The sequence below is a fragment of the Balaenoptera borealis genome, assembly GCF_965194805.1.
Source record: "Balaenoptera borealis genome assembly, chromosome: 2".
Classification (NCBI taxonomy): Eukaryota; Metazoa; Chordata; class Mammalia; order Artiodactyla; family Balaenopteridae; genus Balaenoptera; species Balaenoptera borealis.
The window spans coordinates 119,092,439-119,111,216 of NC_138867.1; the positions used below are offsets into that span (position 1 = coordinate 119,092,439).

The 18,778-nt window shown below is 33.6% G+C and overlaps 1 protein-coding gene across 6 annotated transcripts in view; it reads left to right on the top strand.

Moving 5' to 3' along the window:
* The window catches only part of LOC309622637 (ankyrin repeat and KH domain-containing protein 1), a gene marked incomplete at its 3' end in the record, with an annotated part of 115,657 nt that overhangs the window by 39,024 nt on the left and 57,855 nt on the right, over positions 1-18,778 (top strand). For 5 of the 6 annotated variants that reach the window (XM_082378610.1, XM_082378611.1, XM_082378612.1 and 2 more), the window contains exons 8-10: positions 6,015-6,252; positions 6,480-6,671; positions 11,162-11,271. In XM_082378610.1, coding sequence (XP_082234736.1) covers positions 6,015-6,252; positions 6,480-6,671; positions 11,162-11,271 — 540 coding nt within the window. The remainder of the gene's footprint in view (positions 1-6,014; positions 6,253-6,479; positions 6,672-11,161; positions 11,272-18,778) is intronic. The other variant, XM_082378615.1, reaches the window with a different exon arrangement.

Sequence of the window (18,778 nt, forward strand, 5' to 3'; positions counted from 1 at the left end):
TCTTGAGGTTTGATTACCATGAGTAAAATAGATAGCTAGCGGGAACATGCTATAGAGCACAGGAAGCTCAGCTCGGTGCTCTGTGATGACCTAGATGGGTGGGATGGGGGGTAGGGTGGTAGGGAGGTCTAAGAGGGCGGGGATATATGTATACATATAGCTGATTCACTTCATTGTACAGCAGAAACTAACACAACGTTGTAAAGCAGTTACACTCCAATAAAAAAAGAAAGTAAACACCATAAAAAAAATTCTTGAGGTTTGTTTTATATTCAGGATGTGCATATATATTCCATGGGCATTTGAAAAGAATGAATATTCTGCTTTTGGTCAGTGGAGTGTTCTATTAAGACCTGTTGACAGATGGTGGAGTTCTTCTACATCCTTTCTGAATTTCTGTCCAGTTGTTCTAACAGTTGTTGAGAGGGGGTGTTGAAATCTCCAGCTATGCTTGTGGATTTGTCTATTTCTTCTTCTAGTTGCTTCACTTTTCCCCCACATTTTGGAGCTCTGTTGTTTTGGTACATGCCTTTTTTTTTTTTTTTTTCCTCATCCATTTTCTCAATTTTTTCCCTCTATTTTTTGGGATATATCTAGTAGTTATTTTGAAGTTCTTTTCTTCTAACTACTATATTTGATTCACTTATGGGTCAGCTTTTATTATTTTATATCTTGATGATCAGTTACTTTTTCTTGCCTCTTAATATGCCTAGTAATTTTTTTTTGTAATCCATATGGTGGATGATACCTTTTCAAGGCCCTGGATTACCCTGTATTCCTTTTAAGACTGTTAAATTCTGTTCTAGCAGGCACTTAAATTACCAGTGAATCACCCTGATCTTATTGAGGCTTAATTCAGCATCACTTTTACTCCTAGGTCCTTACTCTTTGGTCTTAAAGATGTTCACTCTTCGTTTAGGATATATTTCCTTGGGCCATGGTTTGGAAGATGCCCAAAGAGAAAAAGTTAGAGTGAATGGAGGCTAAACAATACACTTCTTAATAACCAAGAGATCACTGAAGAAATCAAAGAGGAAATCAAAAAAATACCTAGAAACAAATGACAATGAAAGCATGACGACCCAAAACCTATGGGATGCAGCAAAAGCAGTTCTAAGAGGGAAGTTTATAGCAATACAATCCTACCTCAAGAAACAAGAAACATCTCAAATAAACAACCTAAACTTACACCTAAAGCAGTTAGAGAAAGAAGAACAAAAAAACCCCAAAGTTAGCAGAAGGAAAGAAATCATAAAAATCAGATCAGAAATGAAGGAAACAGTAGCAAAGATCAATAAAACTAAAAGCTGGTTCTTTGAGAAGATAAACAAAATTGATAAACCATTAGCCAAACTCATCAAGAAAAAAAGGGAGAAGACTCAAATCAACAGAATTAGAAATGAAAAAGGAGAAGTAACAACTGACACTGCAGAAATACAAAGGATCACGAGAGATTACTACAAGCAACTATATGCCAATAAAATAGACAACCTGGAAGAAATGGACACATTCTTAGAAAAGTACAGCCTACTGAGACTGAACCAGGAAGAAATAGAAAATATAAACAGACCAATCACAAGCACTGAAATTGAGACTGTGATTAAAAATCTTCCAACAAACAAAAGCCCAGGACCAGATGGCTTCACAGGTGAATTCTATCAAACATTTTGAGAAGAGCTAATACCTATCTTTCTCAAACTCTTCCAAAATATAGCAGTGGGAGGAATACTCCCAAACTCATTCTACAAGACCACCATCACCCTGATACCAAAACCAGACAAAGATGTCACAAAGAAAGAAAACTATACGCCAATATCGCTGATGAACATAGATGCAAAAATCCTCAACAAAATACTAGCAAACAGAATCCAACAGCACATTAAAAGGATCCTACACCATGATCAAGTGGGGTTTATCCCAGGGATGCAAGGATTCTTCAACGTATGCAAATCAATCAATGTGATACACCATATTAACAAATTGAAGAATAAAAACCATGTGATCATCTCAATAGATGCAGAAAAAGCTTTTGACAAAATTCAACACCCACTTATGATAAAAACCCTCCAGAAAGTAGGCATAGAGGGAACTTACCTCAACATAATAAAGGCCATATATGACAAACCCACAGCCAACATCGTTCTCAATGATGAAAAACTGAAACCATTTTCACTAAGATCAGGAACAAGACAAGGTTGCCCACTCTCACCACTATTAGTCAACATAGTTTTGGAAGTTTTAGCCACAGCAATCAGAGAAGAAAAAGAAATGAATCCAAATCGGAAAAGAAGTAGAGCTGTCACTGTTTGCAGATGACATGATACTATACATAGAGAATCCTAAAGACTCTACCAGAAAACTACTAGAGCTAATGAATGAATTTGGTAAAGTAGCAGGATACAAAATTAATGCACAAAAATCTCTCTTGCATTCCTATACACTAATGATGAAAAATCTGAAAGAGAATTTAAGGAAACACTCCCATTTGCCATTGCAACAAAAAGAATAAAATACCTAGGAATAAACCTACCTAAGGAGACAAAAGACCTGTATGCAGAAAACTATAAGACACTGATGAAAGAAATTAAAGATGATACAAACAGATGGAGAGATATACCATGTTCTTGGATTGGAAGAATCAACATTGTGAAAATGACTATACTACCCAAAGCAATCTACAGATTCAATGCAATCCCTATCAAACTACCAATGGCATCTTTCACAGAACTAGAACAAAAAATTTCACAATTTGTATGGAAACACAAAAGACCCCGAATAGCCAAAGCAATCCTGAGAAAGAAAAATGGATGGAGGAATCAGGCTCCCTGACTTCAGACTATACTACAAAGCTACAGTAATCAAGACAGTATGGTACTGGCACAAAAACAGAAATATAGATCAATGGACCAGGATAGAAAGCCCAGAGGTAAACCCACACACATATCGTCACCTTATCTTTGATAAAGGAAGCAAGAATATACAATGGAGAAAAGACAGCCTCTTCAATAAGTGTTGCTGGGAAAACTGGGCAGCTACATGTAAAAGAATGAAATTAGAACACTTCCTAACACCATACACAAAAATAAACTCAAAATGGATTAAAGACCTAAGTGTAAGGCCAGACACTATCAAACTCTTAGAGGAAAACGTAGGCAGAACATTCTATGACATAAATCACAGCAAGATCCTTTTTGACCCACCTCCTAGAGAAATGGAAATAAAAATAAACAAATGGGACCTAATGAAACTTAAAAGCTTTTGCACAGCAAAGGAAACCATAAACAAGACAAAAAGACAACCCTCAGAATGGGAGAAAATATTTGCAAATGAAGCAACTGACAAAGGATTAATCTCCAAAATTTACAAGCAGCTCATGCAGCTCAATATCAAAAAAACAAACAACCCAATCCAAAAATGGGCAGAAGGCCTAAATAAACATTTCTCCAAAGAAGATATACAGATTGCCAACAAACACATGAAAGGATGCTCAACATCACTAATGATTAGAGAAATGCAAATCAAAACTACAATGAGGTATCACCTCACACCAGTCAGAATGGCCATCATCAAAAAATCTACAAACAGTAAATGGTGGAGAGGGTGTGGAGAAAAGGGAACCCTCTTGCACTGTTGGTGGGAATGTAAATTGATACAGCCACTATGGAGAACAGTATGGAGGTTCCTTAAAAAACTAAAAATAGAACTACCATATGACCCAGCAATCCTACTACTGGGCATATACCCCGAGAAAACCATAATTCAAAAAGAGTCATGTACCACAGTGTTCATTGCAGCTCTATTTACAATAGTCAGGACATGGAAGCAACCTAAGTGTCCATTGACAGATGAATGGATAAAGAAGATGTGGCACATATATACAATGGAATATTACTCAGCCATAAAAAGAAACAAAATTGAGTTATTTGTAGTGAGGTAGATGGACCTAGAGTCTGTCATACAGAGTGAAGTAAGTCAGAAAGAGAAAAACAAATACCATATGCTAACACATATATATGGAATCTAAAAAAAAAAAAAATTGTTCTGAAGAACCTAAGGGCAGGACAGGAATAAAGATGCAGACGTAGAGAATGGACTTGAGGACACGGGGAGGGGGAAGGGTAAGCTGGGACGAAGTGAGAGAGTGTCATGGACTTATATATACTACCAAATGTAAAATAGATAGCTAGTGGGAAGCAGCCGCATAGTACAGGGAGATCAGCTCAGTGCTTTGTGACCACATAGAGGGGTGGGATAGGGAGGGTGGGAGGGAGATGCAAGAGGGAGGAGATATGGGGATATAAGTATAAGTATAGCTGATTCACTTTGTTATAAAGCAGAAACTGGTGCACCATTGTAAAGCAATTATACTCCAATAAAGATGTTAAAAAAATAAAAATATATTTTATAAAAAAAAAAAAGGGAACATCTCAAATGCTCCCTTCTTTAAGTTATCATAACCCTAGCCCTAGCTTGGTTACTGTCCAGTGCCTCCAGTTGTTTTCTTTTTTCCTCAGTTTTTATAGTTGTTTATGATAGAGAGTAAGTCCAATCCCAGCTACTGCTCAAAGGCTAAGACTAAAGTCTTAGAGTTAAAAAAAAATTCTAATAATGATATTAGGCCTTTAAGAGTAGATTATTCTTTTTTTAATTTCTTATTTTGTTATTCTTTTTTCCTTTTTTAGAAATAATATTGTTCATTAACATAAAAAAAGTGCTTAGTACAATTCCTCTCTAAGGTCTGTACTCAAGATATGTTAGAGTATATATAAAGACTCTTCAAAAATTAAAGTAAATTCAAGCAAAACAGTTTCTTGGGAGCCTAGAGAAGCTGGGCGCAATAATAGTTCCCTGATCTGTGGGCATTCATAAACCCTTATTTTCTTTTCAATTAGATTTGTATATCAAACACCAAGTAACTCAATACAGGAATTTGGTTAAAATATATTTTATCTTACATATATTTGAAGTATTAGTAAAACTAAAATTTTAATGTAAAGTCATTTGTTTTTGACATCATGTCAGAAGTGGTTACAGCTAAGTTAGTCATTTAGTTAAGTATAATGAAACTCTAGATGGATACTGAAACCTAATATTTAATTAAGGTTTCTTTAATTAATTCTTTAGTAAAAGAATTGCCCAACCATATAGAACCTTATTTTTGTACTCAGTCTTTACTTTTCATTAGCAATATTTGGGTCATTTTTGAAATAAAGAACAATACCATTTGTCTTTATATGCACAACAGGAGTTAAGGAGTTACATAAAATTTTGAAGCAGAGAATTTGAAACTAAAGAAATGTATGATGATAGAGGGATAGAATGGATATGCTCTATGAGAATATTTTATTGTTAATTGCCTTACTGTCTATGCACATGGGCTCATGGTAAAATTATTTACAAGTGAATACGACTTATTTTTACATCTTTGTAAAATTCTTTGCCTCATTACAACAAGTTAGTGATGAGAAAAAATATAGGGTAGTATCAGTCCACAGGGATTTACCTTGGTGACATAATCCCAAGTGGTAATGACTTCACAAAATTTGTTGTTATTTTTTGCCAAATCTTTTTTTCTTAAATAGATCTAACACAGTTTCTACACTTAAACATGACACCTAAGTTTGAGGCTATAGCTATATTTGACCTTGGCTGTAGTATAAACAGTAATTATTTTATTTTGAGTTACTGTTGACTATGGATTTAACAATTTTTTGAACTTCAAAGAATGTGGAAATTCAAAATTATTTGGAGTTGTAACCGTATCTCACAAGTCTGATTCTTGTGGAAAATTTTGGGCTTGCTCAAAAGTAAGGTAAAATAATTTTAATGGACTTTTGGTAAGACAGATTTCAAAAATTGTTCAGATGGTCATGGTAATATATATGCCTCTAAGCTGCCTCTCCTTTTTTTTCCTCTTGTCTTTCCTCAATCTCTTGCTTTTCTTCTCCCACTTAAAAAATATCAAAACAAAACAAAAATTCCTTTCTTCTTGTTTTACTTCTGAAAATCTGCAGGATGGACATGTAGAGGTGGCACGTTTGCTTTTGGATAGTGGTGCTCAAGTGAATATGCCTGCAGATTCATTTGAGTCTCCGTTAACGCTAGCTGCCTGTGGAGGACACGTTGAACTGGCAGCTCTACTTATTGAAAGGGGCGCAAATCTTGAGGAAGTTAATGATGAAGGATACACTCCCTTGATGGAAGCTGCTCGGGAAGGACATGAAGAGATGGTGGCACTACTCTTAGCACAAGGTAAAATAGTTTTACTTCTTTAATTAAAAAATCCATTTCCTTTGGTTTTTTGTGTCAGTATCCCTGAAGTTTACTACAACTAAGATATTTTTTGCATTGATGATAAAATAAATTATCAACACCCTGGAAAGAACCCCAGAAGCAGAGAAAAGATAATTATCACAAATCAGAACACTTTATTGTAAGTCTTTTGTAACTAGTTTTATCTATTTTCATGCTTTCCTCAGGAGCAAATATAAATGCTCAGACAGAAGAAACCCAAGAAACTGCTCTGACATTGGCTTGCTGTGGAGGATTTTCTGAAGTTGCAGACTTCCTGATTAAGGCAGGGGCTGACATAGAACTTGGCTGCTCCACACCTCTGATGGAGGCTTCTCAGGAGGGACACCTGGAATTGGTTAAATATTTACTGGCTGCCGGTATGTGGCTTTAAAAACACCTTTTAGAAAAAGACTTTTATATTGCTTTCATAACTTTAACAATTAACCATAACTTTTTCAGCTTTCTACAAAAGTTGAAAGACAGCTCCATAATTTAACTCTCTTCTTAGGCTTTTAAATCTCCAAAAATGTCATTTTTTTAAAAGGTTTCTTAGGTTATTAATGTTTGCTTGGTGACTATAAGGCTTTCTGTTGACCTCTTTCCATTGAATGTTTGTGGCTTTTGAGGGGAGAAGTTAGTTCCTCCTAGTGTCTGTTAATAAGAGGAGGTGGGGGTGACATAGAGGTTATAATTTGATACCCTTAAGCCTGTTCATTTCTTGACATTTCTGACTTCTCAAAAAATATAAGAAAGAATGAACGAACAAGTGGGAACCTTTTTTTTGGCAGAAGTATTTAGTTTTTTGGGTTTTTTTGTTTATTTGTTTTTAAATATTAATTTATTTGGCTGCATTGGGTCTTAGTTGTGGCATGCGGGCTCTTCATTGCAGCGTGAGGGATCTTTGTTGTGGTGCGGGCTCTTCGTTGTGGCATGCAGGCTTCTCTCTAGTTGTGGCGCGTGGGCTCCAGAGCGTGTGGGCCCAGTAGTTGCGGCACATGGGCTCTCCAGTGTGGCACACGGGCTCTAGAGCACGTGGGCTTAGTTGCCCCGTGGCATGTGGCATCTTAGTTCCCCGACCAGGGATCGAACCCACGTCCCCGCGGAAGGTGGATTCTTAACCACTGGACCACCAGGGAAGTCCCAGAAGTATTTAGTTTTAAAATAATTTGTGCTTTATATATTGTTAACCAGTGGTAAGAAGTAAGTTTTTTTACATAGAATATTTGTAGTTTTATATAGAGCAAGTTAAGGATATATCAGAAAAAATTGATCCAGATGTAAACCTTTATATATCCCTTAGAAATAGTATAAAATTTTTTATCCATATCTAATAAGTTGTTTAAAATTTGACATATAAAGAAATTAATACATAAAGGAAAATAAAATATTTAGCAAAACTTTATTTATCCTTTACTGTTAATATTAATTTGATTATAGCCCAGCATCAATTATTCCTTTGAATTATTATTGCAATAATTTCTTAATCCAGATCATTAATGGTTTGGCTGATTATTTAGATTTTGAACCAATGCACAAACCAGCCATACAGGCTGACCTCTTCCTTGACTCAAATACTATTATTTGCTGTAGTTAGTAAATGTATGTGCATTATTCAGTCATTTTTCCCACATTATTTTCTGTAACTGTCTGTGTCCCCATTCAGGACTCTTTCTTTACCGGTGCTTATCAGTCTTCATTCTCCCCACATCCCTCTAAGTGTCAAGATATTGTTAAGGGGCTTTTAAAAGAAGGAATAAATAACGTTAACTAAGAAATCACCAGACATTCTGCTCAACTCATGTGTTAACTCTATTAATTACCACTGGCCACTGGTATAGTAAATATTACACACATCTTATAGAAACTGATGTACAGTCATGTTCCATAAGCAAATCAAGCTAATAAGTGACAGGGCCAATATTCAAACTTAGAACTGCTGACATTGTTTTTTCTATTGCGTCACCACTGATTCTCATATTTAGCTACTTTTGCTAATTTGAAGTAGGTAGTTTCTGGAACTGTCTCGGGGGCCTGAGAATCACTTTTTATGTGATCACTACCTAAAACAATTTTTTTCCAGATTAGAGTGTGATTTATTTACATGCATTTCTTCTTATATAGTGTAGTGCTAAAGAAGAATCCAACAGGTCTTTTAATACATTGCCTATACAATTTTTTAAAAAAATTCAAAAACCTTTTGTTACGGCATTTTTTTCAAACATTTAGAAAATATGATGAATCCTAAGAACCCATCACCCAGCTTTAAGAATCTCATTTCATCTATACTCCCTCTATATCCCCCACTTATTTTTATATAATATTTATTAAAAATAATTAAACATTAAATTTTTTTTATTGAGAGATAATTGACATACAACATTATATTAGTTTCAGGTGTACAAAATAATGATTTGATATTTGTGTATATTGTGAAATCACCACCAGAATAAGTCTAGTTAATATCCGTCTCCACACATAGTTATAAAAACATTTTAAAATTAACATTTAAATTTTTTAAATTTGAAAATAAATTTGTTTTTATAAATTATCAATAAATATTTCAGTATGTATCTCTAAAAGACAGTCTTTTAAAAAAGTAACCACAGTACCATTTTCTTACCTAAATTTTTAAAATAATAATTCCTTGGTGTCATTAAATATCCAAGCAGTTTTCATATTTTCCTGATAGTCTTATAAATGTGTATGTGTGCGTTTAATGACTTTTTTGAATTAGGATTCAAATAAGATTCATACAGTAACTCTTGATCAATACATCTCTTAAGTCTCTTTAATTTATGGGCCCTTCATCATCTTTCTTTTCTTTTTTCCCTTGCAAGTTTTGGTTGAAGACATGAAATGTTTATCCTTTAGGCTTCCCAGAGTATGGATTTTGCTAATTGCACCTCCACGATTTCAGTTAACTTGTTTTTCTGTCCCTTGGATTTCCTATAAGTAGTACTTAGATCTAGAGACTTGATTGAATTCAGGTATGATGTATGTTTGTTTTGTTCTGTTTTGTTTTTAAGACTACTTCATAGGTAGTATTTGTGTACTTTCTTCAGGAGGTAGTAAATGTCTGATTGTCTCTCTTTTTGATTATTAGATATTGATGATCATTGCTTAGATCCATTAATTTGTTAGGGGTTACAAAGTGGTAATATTCTAAATTCTATTATTCCTTCCTTGTTTATTAGCAGGAATATGTCTATAAAGAGAAACTTCCCTTCATCAACTATTTGGTTACTCTTAGGTATAAATCATATAGGACCAGTAGTATAAATGTTTGATTTTTCTCCCCCTTTCCTCTCCCCCCATCACCCCAAATAATGAGGTGGACCCCTAGTATCCTTCACTGGTGACCAATGAAGTGGTTTTTTTTTTTTTTTTTTATTTTTGGGTGTGTTGGGTCTTCATTTCTGTGCGAGGGCCCTCTCCAGCTGCGGCGAGCGGGGGCCACTCTTCATCGCGGTGCGTGGGCCTCTCACTGTCACGGCCTCTCTTGTTGCGGAGCACAGGCTCCAGACGCGCAGGCTTAGTAGTTGTGGCTCATGGGCCCAGTTGCTCCGTGGCGTGTGGGATCTTCCCAGACCAGGGCTCGAACCCGTGTCCCCTGCATTGGCAGGCAGATTCTCAACCACTGTGCCACCAGGGAAGCCCGAAGTGGTTTTTTTGTTTTTGATTTGAACATCATTTTGAACTTCTAGATTTAAACATACATGGTGGCTTTTACTCTATCATAGTCCTCATTCTTTTTTATGTAAAAATTGCTGAAAGATGGGACAATTTCACTATCTTTGGTCAATAAGTTTAGCTCCTAAATCCTTTTGGTGTGACCTCATTATAGTCTCTGTTTCCTTGCTTTTTGATATTGCTAGGTGTTTCAGGCCCATCTTATACAGATTCTCCCCCAGTCTTGGAACCAATTATTTCTTTAAGAAGCCCTAATTTCATTTAGTAGGATATGGTACTTCTTAGCTAGAGATGCTATTTCAGCTTGGTCTTTCATTGTCTCTAGGCCTTTTTAGTTGGTCAGAGTGAGGAAATATTTTTCTTACAGATAATAATACAACATGAATTCATGTCAGTACTTCCAATTCAGAACCATACGGTTTTACTTAACTTCAGCAATCTTTTATCTGTGTTTTCTCTCAGCCATGCCCCGAATTTCACTCACCAAAGGATTACTCATTTGATTTTTACCTCAATGTCCATAGAATAGAAACCAAAACTACCATCAATATGATTTCTGAAAACTGATATTTTTTGCTTTAGCAGCCCTTTTATTTCTTAGGGTATATCTTACTGGGGATGTATAGGCAGATTATTATTATTATTTTTAAAATAAATTTATTTATTTATTTATTTTGGCTGTGTTGGGTCTTCGTTCCTGTGCGTGGGTTTTTCTCTGGTCGCGTAGAGCAGGGGCTACTCTTTGTTGTTGTGCGCGGGCTTCCCATTGCGGTAGCTTCTCTCGTTGCAGAGCACAGGCTCTAGGCACGCGGACTTCAGTAGTTGCAGCACGCGGCTCAGTAGTTGTGGGTCGCGGGCTCTGGAGCACAGGCTCAGTCGTTGTGACTCATGGGCTTAGTTGCTCTGTGGCATGTGGGATCTTCCTGGACCAGGGCTCAAACCCGTGTCCCCTGCATTGGCAGGCGGATTCTTAACCACTGTGCCACCAGGGAAGTCCAGATTATTGTATTTTTTAATCGTTTGGTATAGTTCCTTTCTGTGTGGCTAAAAGCATTTTTCCAAAACATTTAAAGGAAAATTAGGATTCTTAAAATCTGATATTTTCATATTTAGAGTTTATGAGTTTCACCAAATTATAAAATTCACAAAGTAAATGTGTAATTTTTTTGTTTGTCAGGTGCTAACGTTCATGCTACAACAGCAACAGGAGACACAGCCTTAACCTACGCTTGTGAAAATGGACATACGGATGTTGCAGATGTTTTACTTCAAGCAGGGGCTGATTTAGTAAGATATTTTTAATTTCAAATATTTTTGTGTGAATGTTAATACTCAATTTATTTTTAACATTTAGAAAACACTAGTAAAGAAGATCAATAGTTTGCATGCTTTGTATAAAATAACTTTTAAAAGTTTAGCTACTTGTTCTAGTTGTTGCATTTATTAAATGTATTTGAAAATAGTTTTTAAAAGGGCATACTGTTTCTTTTCCTAGGTAAAAACATTTGTTTCTTTCTTCCTCTCACCCCAGTCCCATTTGACATTCCTGAACCTTTTTAACGCTCCTTTATTAGACATATAAATTCAACGATATGTTTGTAGCATAGGATAACCTGTTAAATCACTTTGAGTGATTTCTTTTGTTTTTCTAATTAGTTAGACATTTAAAATAAAGCTACTGTCATCTTCCTAACAACATTATTACAGCATTTCATTCTTTTTCTGTTCTTTTAATATCTTCTATTTTGGCTTTTCAAAGTTTCAAATTAGATGGCAGGTTCATATGTGTAATAATCCTTACAACTATGGGAAATTATAAATAATATCCCACTTAAAGGTTTATGCTTCTTGCTGAAATGTTTGCTTTGACTAATTTTTATTTTGTGAGAGTATTTTGAACTGCTTTCTAGAGTTTCTTCCAGAATTCCCTTATGTATTAAAAATCTATGTGAGACACGCATAGTTATAAATGCTGTAGAGAATCAACTCTATTAATTTCAGTTATTTAGAAAAAACTGTGCAAGTATTGTCTTTTAAACCATTTCCAATAACAGACATTCCCCCCAAAATACCTGAGAACATTGTTGGAAAATAATTAGACTATAATAAGTGTATAGTGTAATTATGCTATTTATTTATCATCATTTCTACTACTAATAAATATTGTAGTGATAAGACTAGCATTCATTCTTATTAATTAGGATCTGCCAGTTAGAATTTCTAAGAGGTGTACCTTTTTCGTTTGAAAATTATGACGGATATGTTAAGTAGATCTTAATCTTCTGCCTTCTTTCTTTATCTCATTCCTTTTTTTAAAGTTGCTTTGGGTCATCTAAAAATTAAGAATTGAAGCATTTCATCACTTGGAATAAACAGGGTAGAGCATAAAAGCTTAGATAATATAAGCAAAGTTTAATACTCTTATCCTCTGAATTCTTATCAAAATTCTTCCTTCTTCCATTTTTCCATAGCTAAGTCACTTTCTTGACTAATTTGCTAGTTCTTCTAAAAATATTAAATAGGAAAAGAGGAATTATCTGTTAAATGCACTTTAAAGTATAGCAAAACCTTAGTGATTTTTGACAGAGTTAAAAATTTGTTATGAAATATTTTTAAATGCCCTTTAAAACAAAGGGCATTTAAAAATAGAAAACAAAATAGTTGTTTTTTATTTTTATAGTCTTCTGGAATTAGGTAAATTGTGATTAAAATTCCTTAGAAGAATTTCATTAAATAAGCAGATTGAAAGATTTGAATTTACCATACTGTTTTACATTCAAAATATAAGATTAAAAAATGGCTCAGATAAATATTTATCTTAAGTACAAAGGTAATACTGTTATTCTGACGTAACTGTTTTTCTCTTTTGCAAACCATCTTTGCATTCATATATACATGTAATTATAATCATAGTATAGTACAGTTGTTTTCTATTTTCCAGAATGTGTATTCTGTCATAATCTTTTCCATATTGCTACATATTCTCTATATTTATAACTTGTGCATAATATTCCATCAAGTTGATGAGCCATAATCATTCACTTATTATTGAACTTTTGACTTGCTTTTTATTTTTCACTGTTGTAAATACTGCTAGATTTAATAATTTCATGTGCATAACTTTTTCATTTTTTCTCCTTTTGAATTATTTCATATATTAATTTTTCACTTTAAAAAATATATTCCTATTTTATGCTTTTGCTATCTGTGGAGAGATATTTCAATTTTAATATTAGTTATTTTCCTGATTGTAAAAGCAATTCTTGTTCTTTATAGAAAATGTGGAAAGTATAGAAAAGCATAGTAAGTTTGATATTTAAAACCTATAAATAATTTCAGGCTTTACTATAAGCCATAGGCAGGAAACAAAAGACCTAGTCAAAAACAAGAAGTGAGTAAAGCAGGCAGATCAGTCCCTGAGTCCTGAGGAAGAAAATGACTGATAATTCTTGCTAGCTGGACCTAAAAGGACAGTAGCACCTTTCTTGTCCTTCATTGTTTTCTGTCACCTCCTAGTATCTGTTTAGGACTGTAGTAATTTCCTCCAGTGGTTTGGAATTGGAAGACTACACTCCCATTGCATGGAGTGGAGATATATTCCATTTCTGGCATCCCATAGATGTATTCTTGATGTCTAGGTTTGGTAGTTCTTTAAGTTAAATTGTTTGTTTGTTTGTTTTCGTGGGCTAGCTGAGAACCTTCATTTTGGGGGGAACTATTTTTACCTTCGGTTTTAAATAAGAACGCACAAGTCAACCTTTGAAACACGATCTGGGCCATGCTTTGTTAGATTTTTAGAGCTTAACTTTTGCCACAATTTAAGGCTTTGTTATTATATATTTTTTAAAGAGCTTAAAAGTTGTTGTCTCTCATTTTTAAAAATATTCTGTAGAATCAGTTAGGATATTAATTACAATTTTATAAAAATGTAATACAACAATTTGGATTTCTTATATTGTTTCCTGAGATGAAACTGAGAGGTTTTAAGGCTTTTCATTCTACATGTGTAGTAGGTATAGTTTAGAACTTAGTTTTAAAGGAAATCTAGACAGTTTCTTATTTAACGCTTTTTAAAAATCCACAACCAGAACTGTTAGTATACTTGAGCATTTTCAGGTAGATCCTCAAAATATATGTACATGTTCTCATTTGAAACTTAGTTATTTGAAATTTTATTTTTTCTTTTTTTAAAAATACTTAAAATGAAAAAATATTTGATATTTCCAGTAAAAAAAAACCCTGAATATCCATCATATTTAGAAGGTTATGGATTGATATGTAACTTGTCTACCTTTGTAATAATTGCATAACTTTGAATAATCCATTATTAAAAACCTTTGGACTAGATTAGTATTCTTAAATAAGCCACTTAAAATGTTCCTTTTGGAAATCAAAAATTAAATGAAATAAAAAATTGTCCATTAATTCCAGAGGTTTTTTTTTAAAATTCTTCCTATTTAACATGCAAAATCATTTTAACTACTCAATAAGCAGAGAGCCTTGAACAAATCACCTAATCCATATCTTCCATATAGTTGCACCTCTTGTTACCACTGTAATGGAAATCATTATATATTGAAATAAAGATTATTCCTTTATGTACTTTTTTCTCTGCATAGCATCTTTTGTTTATTGGGCCCAAATTAGTTTTTAGTATTTGGTGTGATTACAGGTATAATATGATGTAAACCCATCATAAGAAAGTTTGTATAAAAACACATTAGCATTCTGTAGTATACTTAAAATCTAAAAGAAATTTTAAAAAAAAGAAAAAAGAAAAAAATAAACCAGCCTTTGGAAACTAATCTTATTTCTCTGAAAAGGAATATACTATGTGTCCTTACAAATTTGTTATTGAACTGCTTGACCAAAAATAACCAATAAACACCATTTAAAAATTGAAGTTGAGTGACTCCCCTGACGGTCCAGTGGTTAAAACTCCATGCTTCCACTGCAGGGGGCATGGGTTCAGTCCCTGGTCCGGGAACTAAGATCCCATATGCCGTGAGGCGCGGCCAAAAAAAATAATAAATAAAAATAAAATTGACATCTGCAATATTAAAAAAAACGAAAACTGAAGTTGATTCAGTTCCATTGTCTTTGAGTCACTGTCCTGGTGTCCTGTATAATTATTACTTTAGGCCATTCTCCCCAGTTACTGGTCTTTAGACCAAAAGGCAGAGTTTTAATATTTCATTCTTATTTGTATCTTGATAGCTTACTTCAGCTAAAGCATTTATATGGCTTGATTTCTTTTACCACAGTCCCCTAGCCCCCTCTTTACTATTACTTTTATGTTCAAGGTGGAGAATTTGCATAGTTAACTATTCAACAGTATAACTTGGATTGTAAAACCCTACTCTGCTTCTTTCTTTTTTTCTCTTGCTTGCTTTTAATTTTGACTTACTTTGTTGTCTATGTTTTCCTGGCTTCCATGCCCAACCATGTTATTGTTATAGAGATGATCCATCTCTATGAAAGATGACTGCATCAGGTCAGAGTTTCCAAAGGCCCTAATGATAGGATGTTTAGGTGGCAACAGTGTTGGTTAACATGTCAGTGTTGTTTTGTTTTTCTGTTTAAAAAAAAAAAAAAATATATATATATATATATATAGTAGGAGTTTTTGTTGTGTTTTTATTTTATTTTATTTTTTTCTTCCAGGTTTATTAAGATATAATTGACATACAGTACTATATAAGTTTAACTTGTGATTATCACAATAAATTTAAGAACCTCTATCATCTCATATAGATACAAAATTAAAGAAATAGAAAAAAAATTTATTCCTTGTCATGGGATCTCTTAGGATTTGCTCTCTTAACAACTTTCATATTTAACATACAGCAGTATTATATTTATCATGTTGTATAATACATCCCTAGTACTTACTTATAACTTGAAGTTTGTACAGAGTTGCTTTGATTTGGTGGTGTTTCTGGTTTTCAAACCATTTGTAAAGATGATGGAATCTTTCTCTTTTCATCATGACATGTTAATTTCAGCACTAAAATTTGATGCATTTGTTGAGATAAAAGAAATATTTGTCATCTGTGGAATTTCCTTCACATGTATTTGCCAACAAAGCTAAGGTTGGAAAGGGAGAGTGATATATAAATCCCGTAAATTAGTATTCCTTCCTTGTCTACAGCTCCTTGGCCTTTCATTTCTAGAAGAGGAACTCAAGTAGTATTTTCCATAATAAACAACTGACATAGATATTAGAGAAGGTAAATACATTCTAGTTGTGTTCACGTAAAGATTTTTTATGACCCACTTTAGCATGTTACAGGCCTTCATTGCTATTTGAAAGTAAATCTACTAAAAGGAAGAAATACCTGTGGAAGGCATCCTGTAATCCTGTATCTGAATGGAGGGCTAATGAGTGACAAAGGCTACACTTAGTTATTTAGAAAGAACTCAACATTAGAGATGCTACTGAACATTAGACAAGACACCGGAATTTTCATCATAGCCATCAGATCACTGATGTATAAGTAAATAGTTGCCTCAATATTCTCATCTGTAAAATGAAATCTAGTGTTATTTTCTGGACTATTTTACCCAAATCCTGTAAATATTCTTTCTTTGGCTATGCTGGGTGTCCTAGGGCAAATCACTTAGATTCCCTAGCCTTCTTTTGTTTTTCTTTCTCATCTCCCCCCTTTCCTTTATTTTATGAGGGGTTTGGACCAGATCTTTAATGACGTGGCTTAAGAAATCTAATTTTATGATTTTTAAAGAACAGGTTAACTAGCTACCTGTTTGGAGGTATCAGATGGACTAGATGAGTACTTAGCCCAACAGTGTGTAAAGTGCTATGGGATCCTTGAAGAAAATGAAATTTTAAGGTGTGAGTCATAATTAATAATAGTGATGTGTTACACAAATTATTCTATCTCTTAAAATCTTTGGGTATATTAAATGTATCTTAAATTTCTTAATTTTGGGCATTATTTATAATGAATAATTAGCAGATTTAGCTTATTATAAAATATTTTAATAGATAAAAGTTACTAATCCCTAGAAAACACAGTAATGTGGTAAGGCCACCCCAGTAAAGAATAATTTGGCATTATAATGCTAAATCATTCTCTCTCCCACCCTATCTTTTTACTATCAGTATTTTATCCTACTTAAATACTGTCAAAGAAGTAGGAAGAGTTTCCTTAACATGGATTTTTATTGTAAGTAAACTATTTTCTTAAGAATAAAATCTCTCCAGTTATCTTTGGAATTGTTCAATTACGAATTTATTCTTCTTTTCCTTTGGTTAAACTTTATTTTGAGTAGCAGAATAAACTTTTGTTACATCCTCTTCTTCTCATCTTATATGCCTTCAAACTTTTCAAAATTTCCTTTCTTTAGGATTGTTTTTTCAGCTTTGGCTTTCAAGTATACATAGGTAATGCCCAGTGAGAGACAAGGAGTTTAGAAATACCATTTTACTTTGAGATGTTAGCCACCTTGAAAATAGGGGTGGAAGACGGAGAGGTTTTTCCAAGGACAAGATAGGACATGGTTTCTTTCTTTCAGCTCATAATAAATCTGCTTTAGATGCAGTAGATCAAAGAAAATAAATAGAACCAACCTAAAGAAGTGTGGTGGGCACACAGTGTTACTAATCCTGGGTCTTTGCCATATTGAGTAATAGCTGGTCCTATGCAAATCAGTTATATTTTTTCTTATTTTTAAATAGGTAATATGTAACACTTTTACATGGTTCAAAATTCATAGAGTATAAAATGTCCCATGGGCACCCAGTTTCCCTCTCTGTTGGCAATCAGTGTTGTTCATTTCTTGTATCCTTCCAGAGATATTTTATATATGTATGATGAAATTTTACATCTTGAAAGAAACACATATTCTATTTAATGCTTAGTGCTTTGTATAATTCCTTACTGAAATAGAATTTTGATTTTTAGTATACTAATTTTCTCTGTAGAGTTGATCATAACTTTTAAAGGTTTATTATTTTTAATGTTGGAATGAAAATCGAAGCACTTCTGCACTGAGTAAATTGCGCCCCTTGAATATGTTGTACTGGTCTATCACTGATTTTCCTCCCTAACCGTAAAGTAAGCTCTTTGACCCTTGTTGCTTTTCTTAGACTGTGTTCTAGCCAAATGAACTTTGGGGGGCGTTTTCCTAGAATAGTTGAACTAGTGGAAACTGGGTGATTTGGACATGGATACATTAGCACCCTCTGGTTCTTAATCCTGGAAATTAGATTTGATATGGACTTACCTTAAATGAAACAAAAATTCTGAAGGATCAGTTTGTTATCTATATTAAATCTTAGGAAATAGAGGATTTCTATTTCTTTTCTATATCCTCTTTTGTAAGATTTTTTTTTAATTTAAGCAATATGTTGTGTGTCTTTCTGAACATTTCTATACACTCAAGCATATATATATATTCTGTGTATGTGGGCTATATGTCTTTTTTATATGAATAGATTTGTTACCACATATACTGTTCTGAAACTTTTTTCTTTTTAATATAATATTTTTCTGTCAATTCCTAAGATTTCTCATTCTTTTTCACAGGTACCTAGTGTTCTATATAATTTATTAACCATTTATTTATTCATAAACACCTGGGTTATTATAATTTTTAAATACTACAAATGGTACTGCACTAAATATTGTTATGCACATTTACGTATCTTTGCTACTTTTGCGAATATAGGGATAAATTCCTAGAAGTGAAATTGCCGGTTTTCAGAGGGTCCACATCTAAAAGTTTGATAGCTGCTGCGAAACTGTACAAAAATGCTGAACTAGTCTATTCT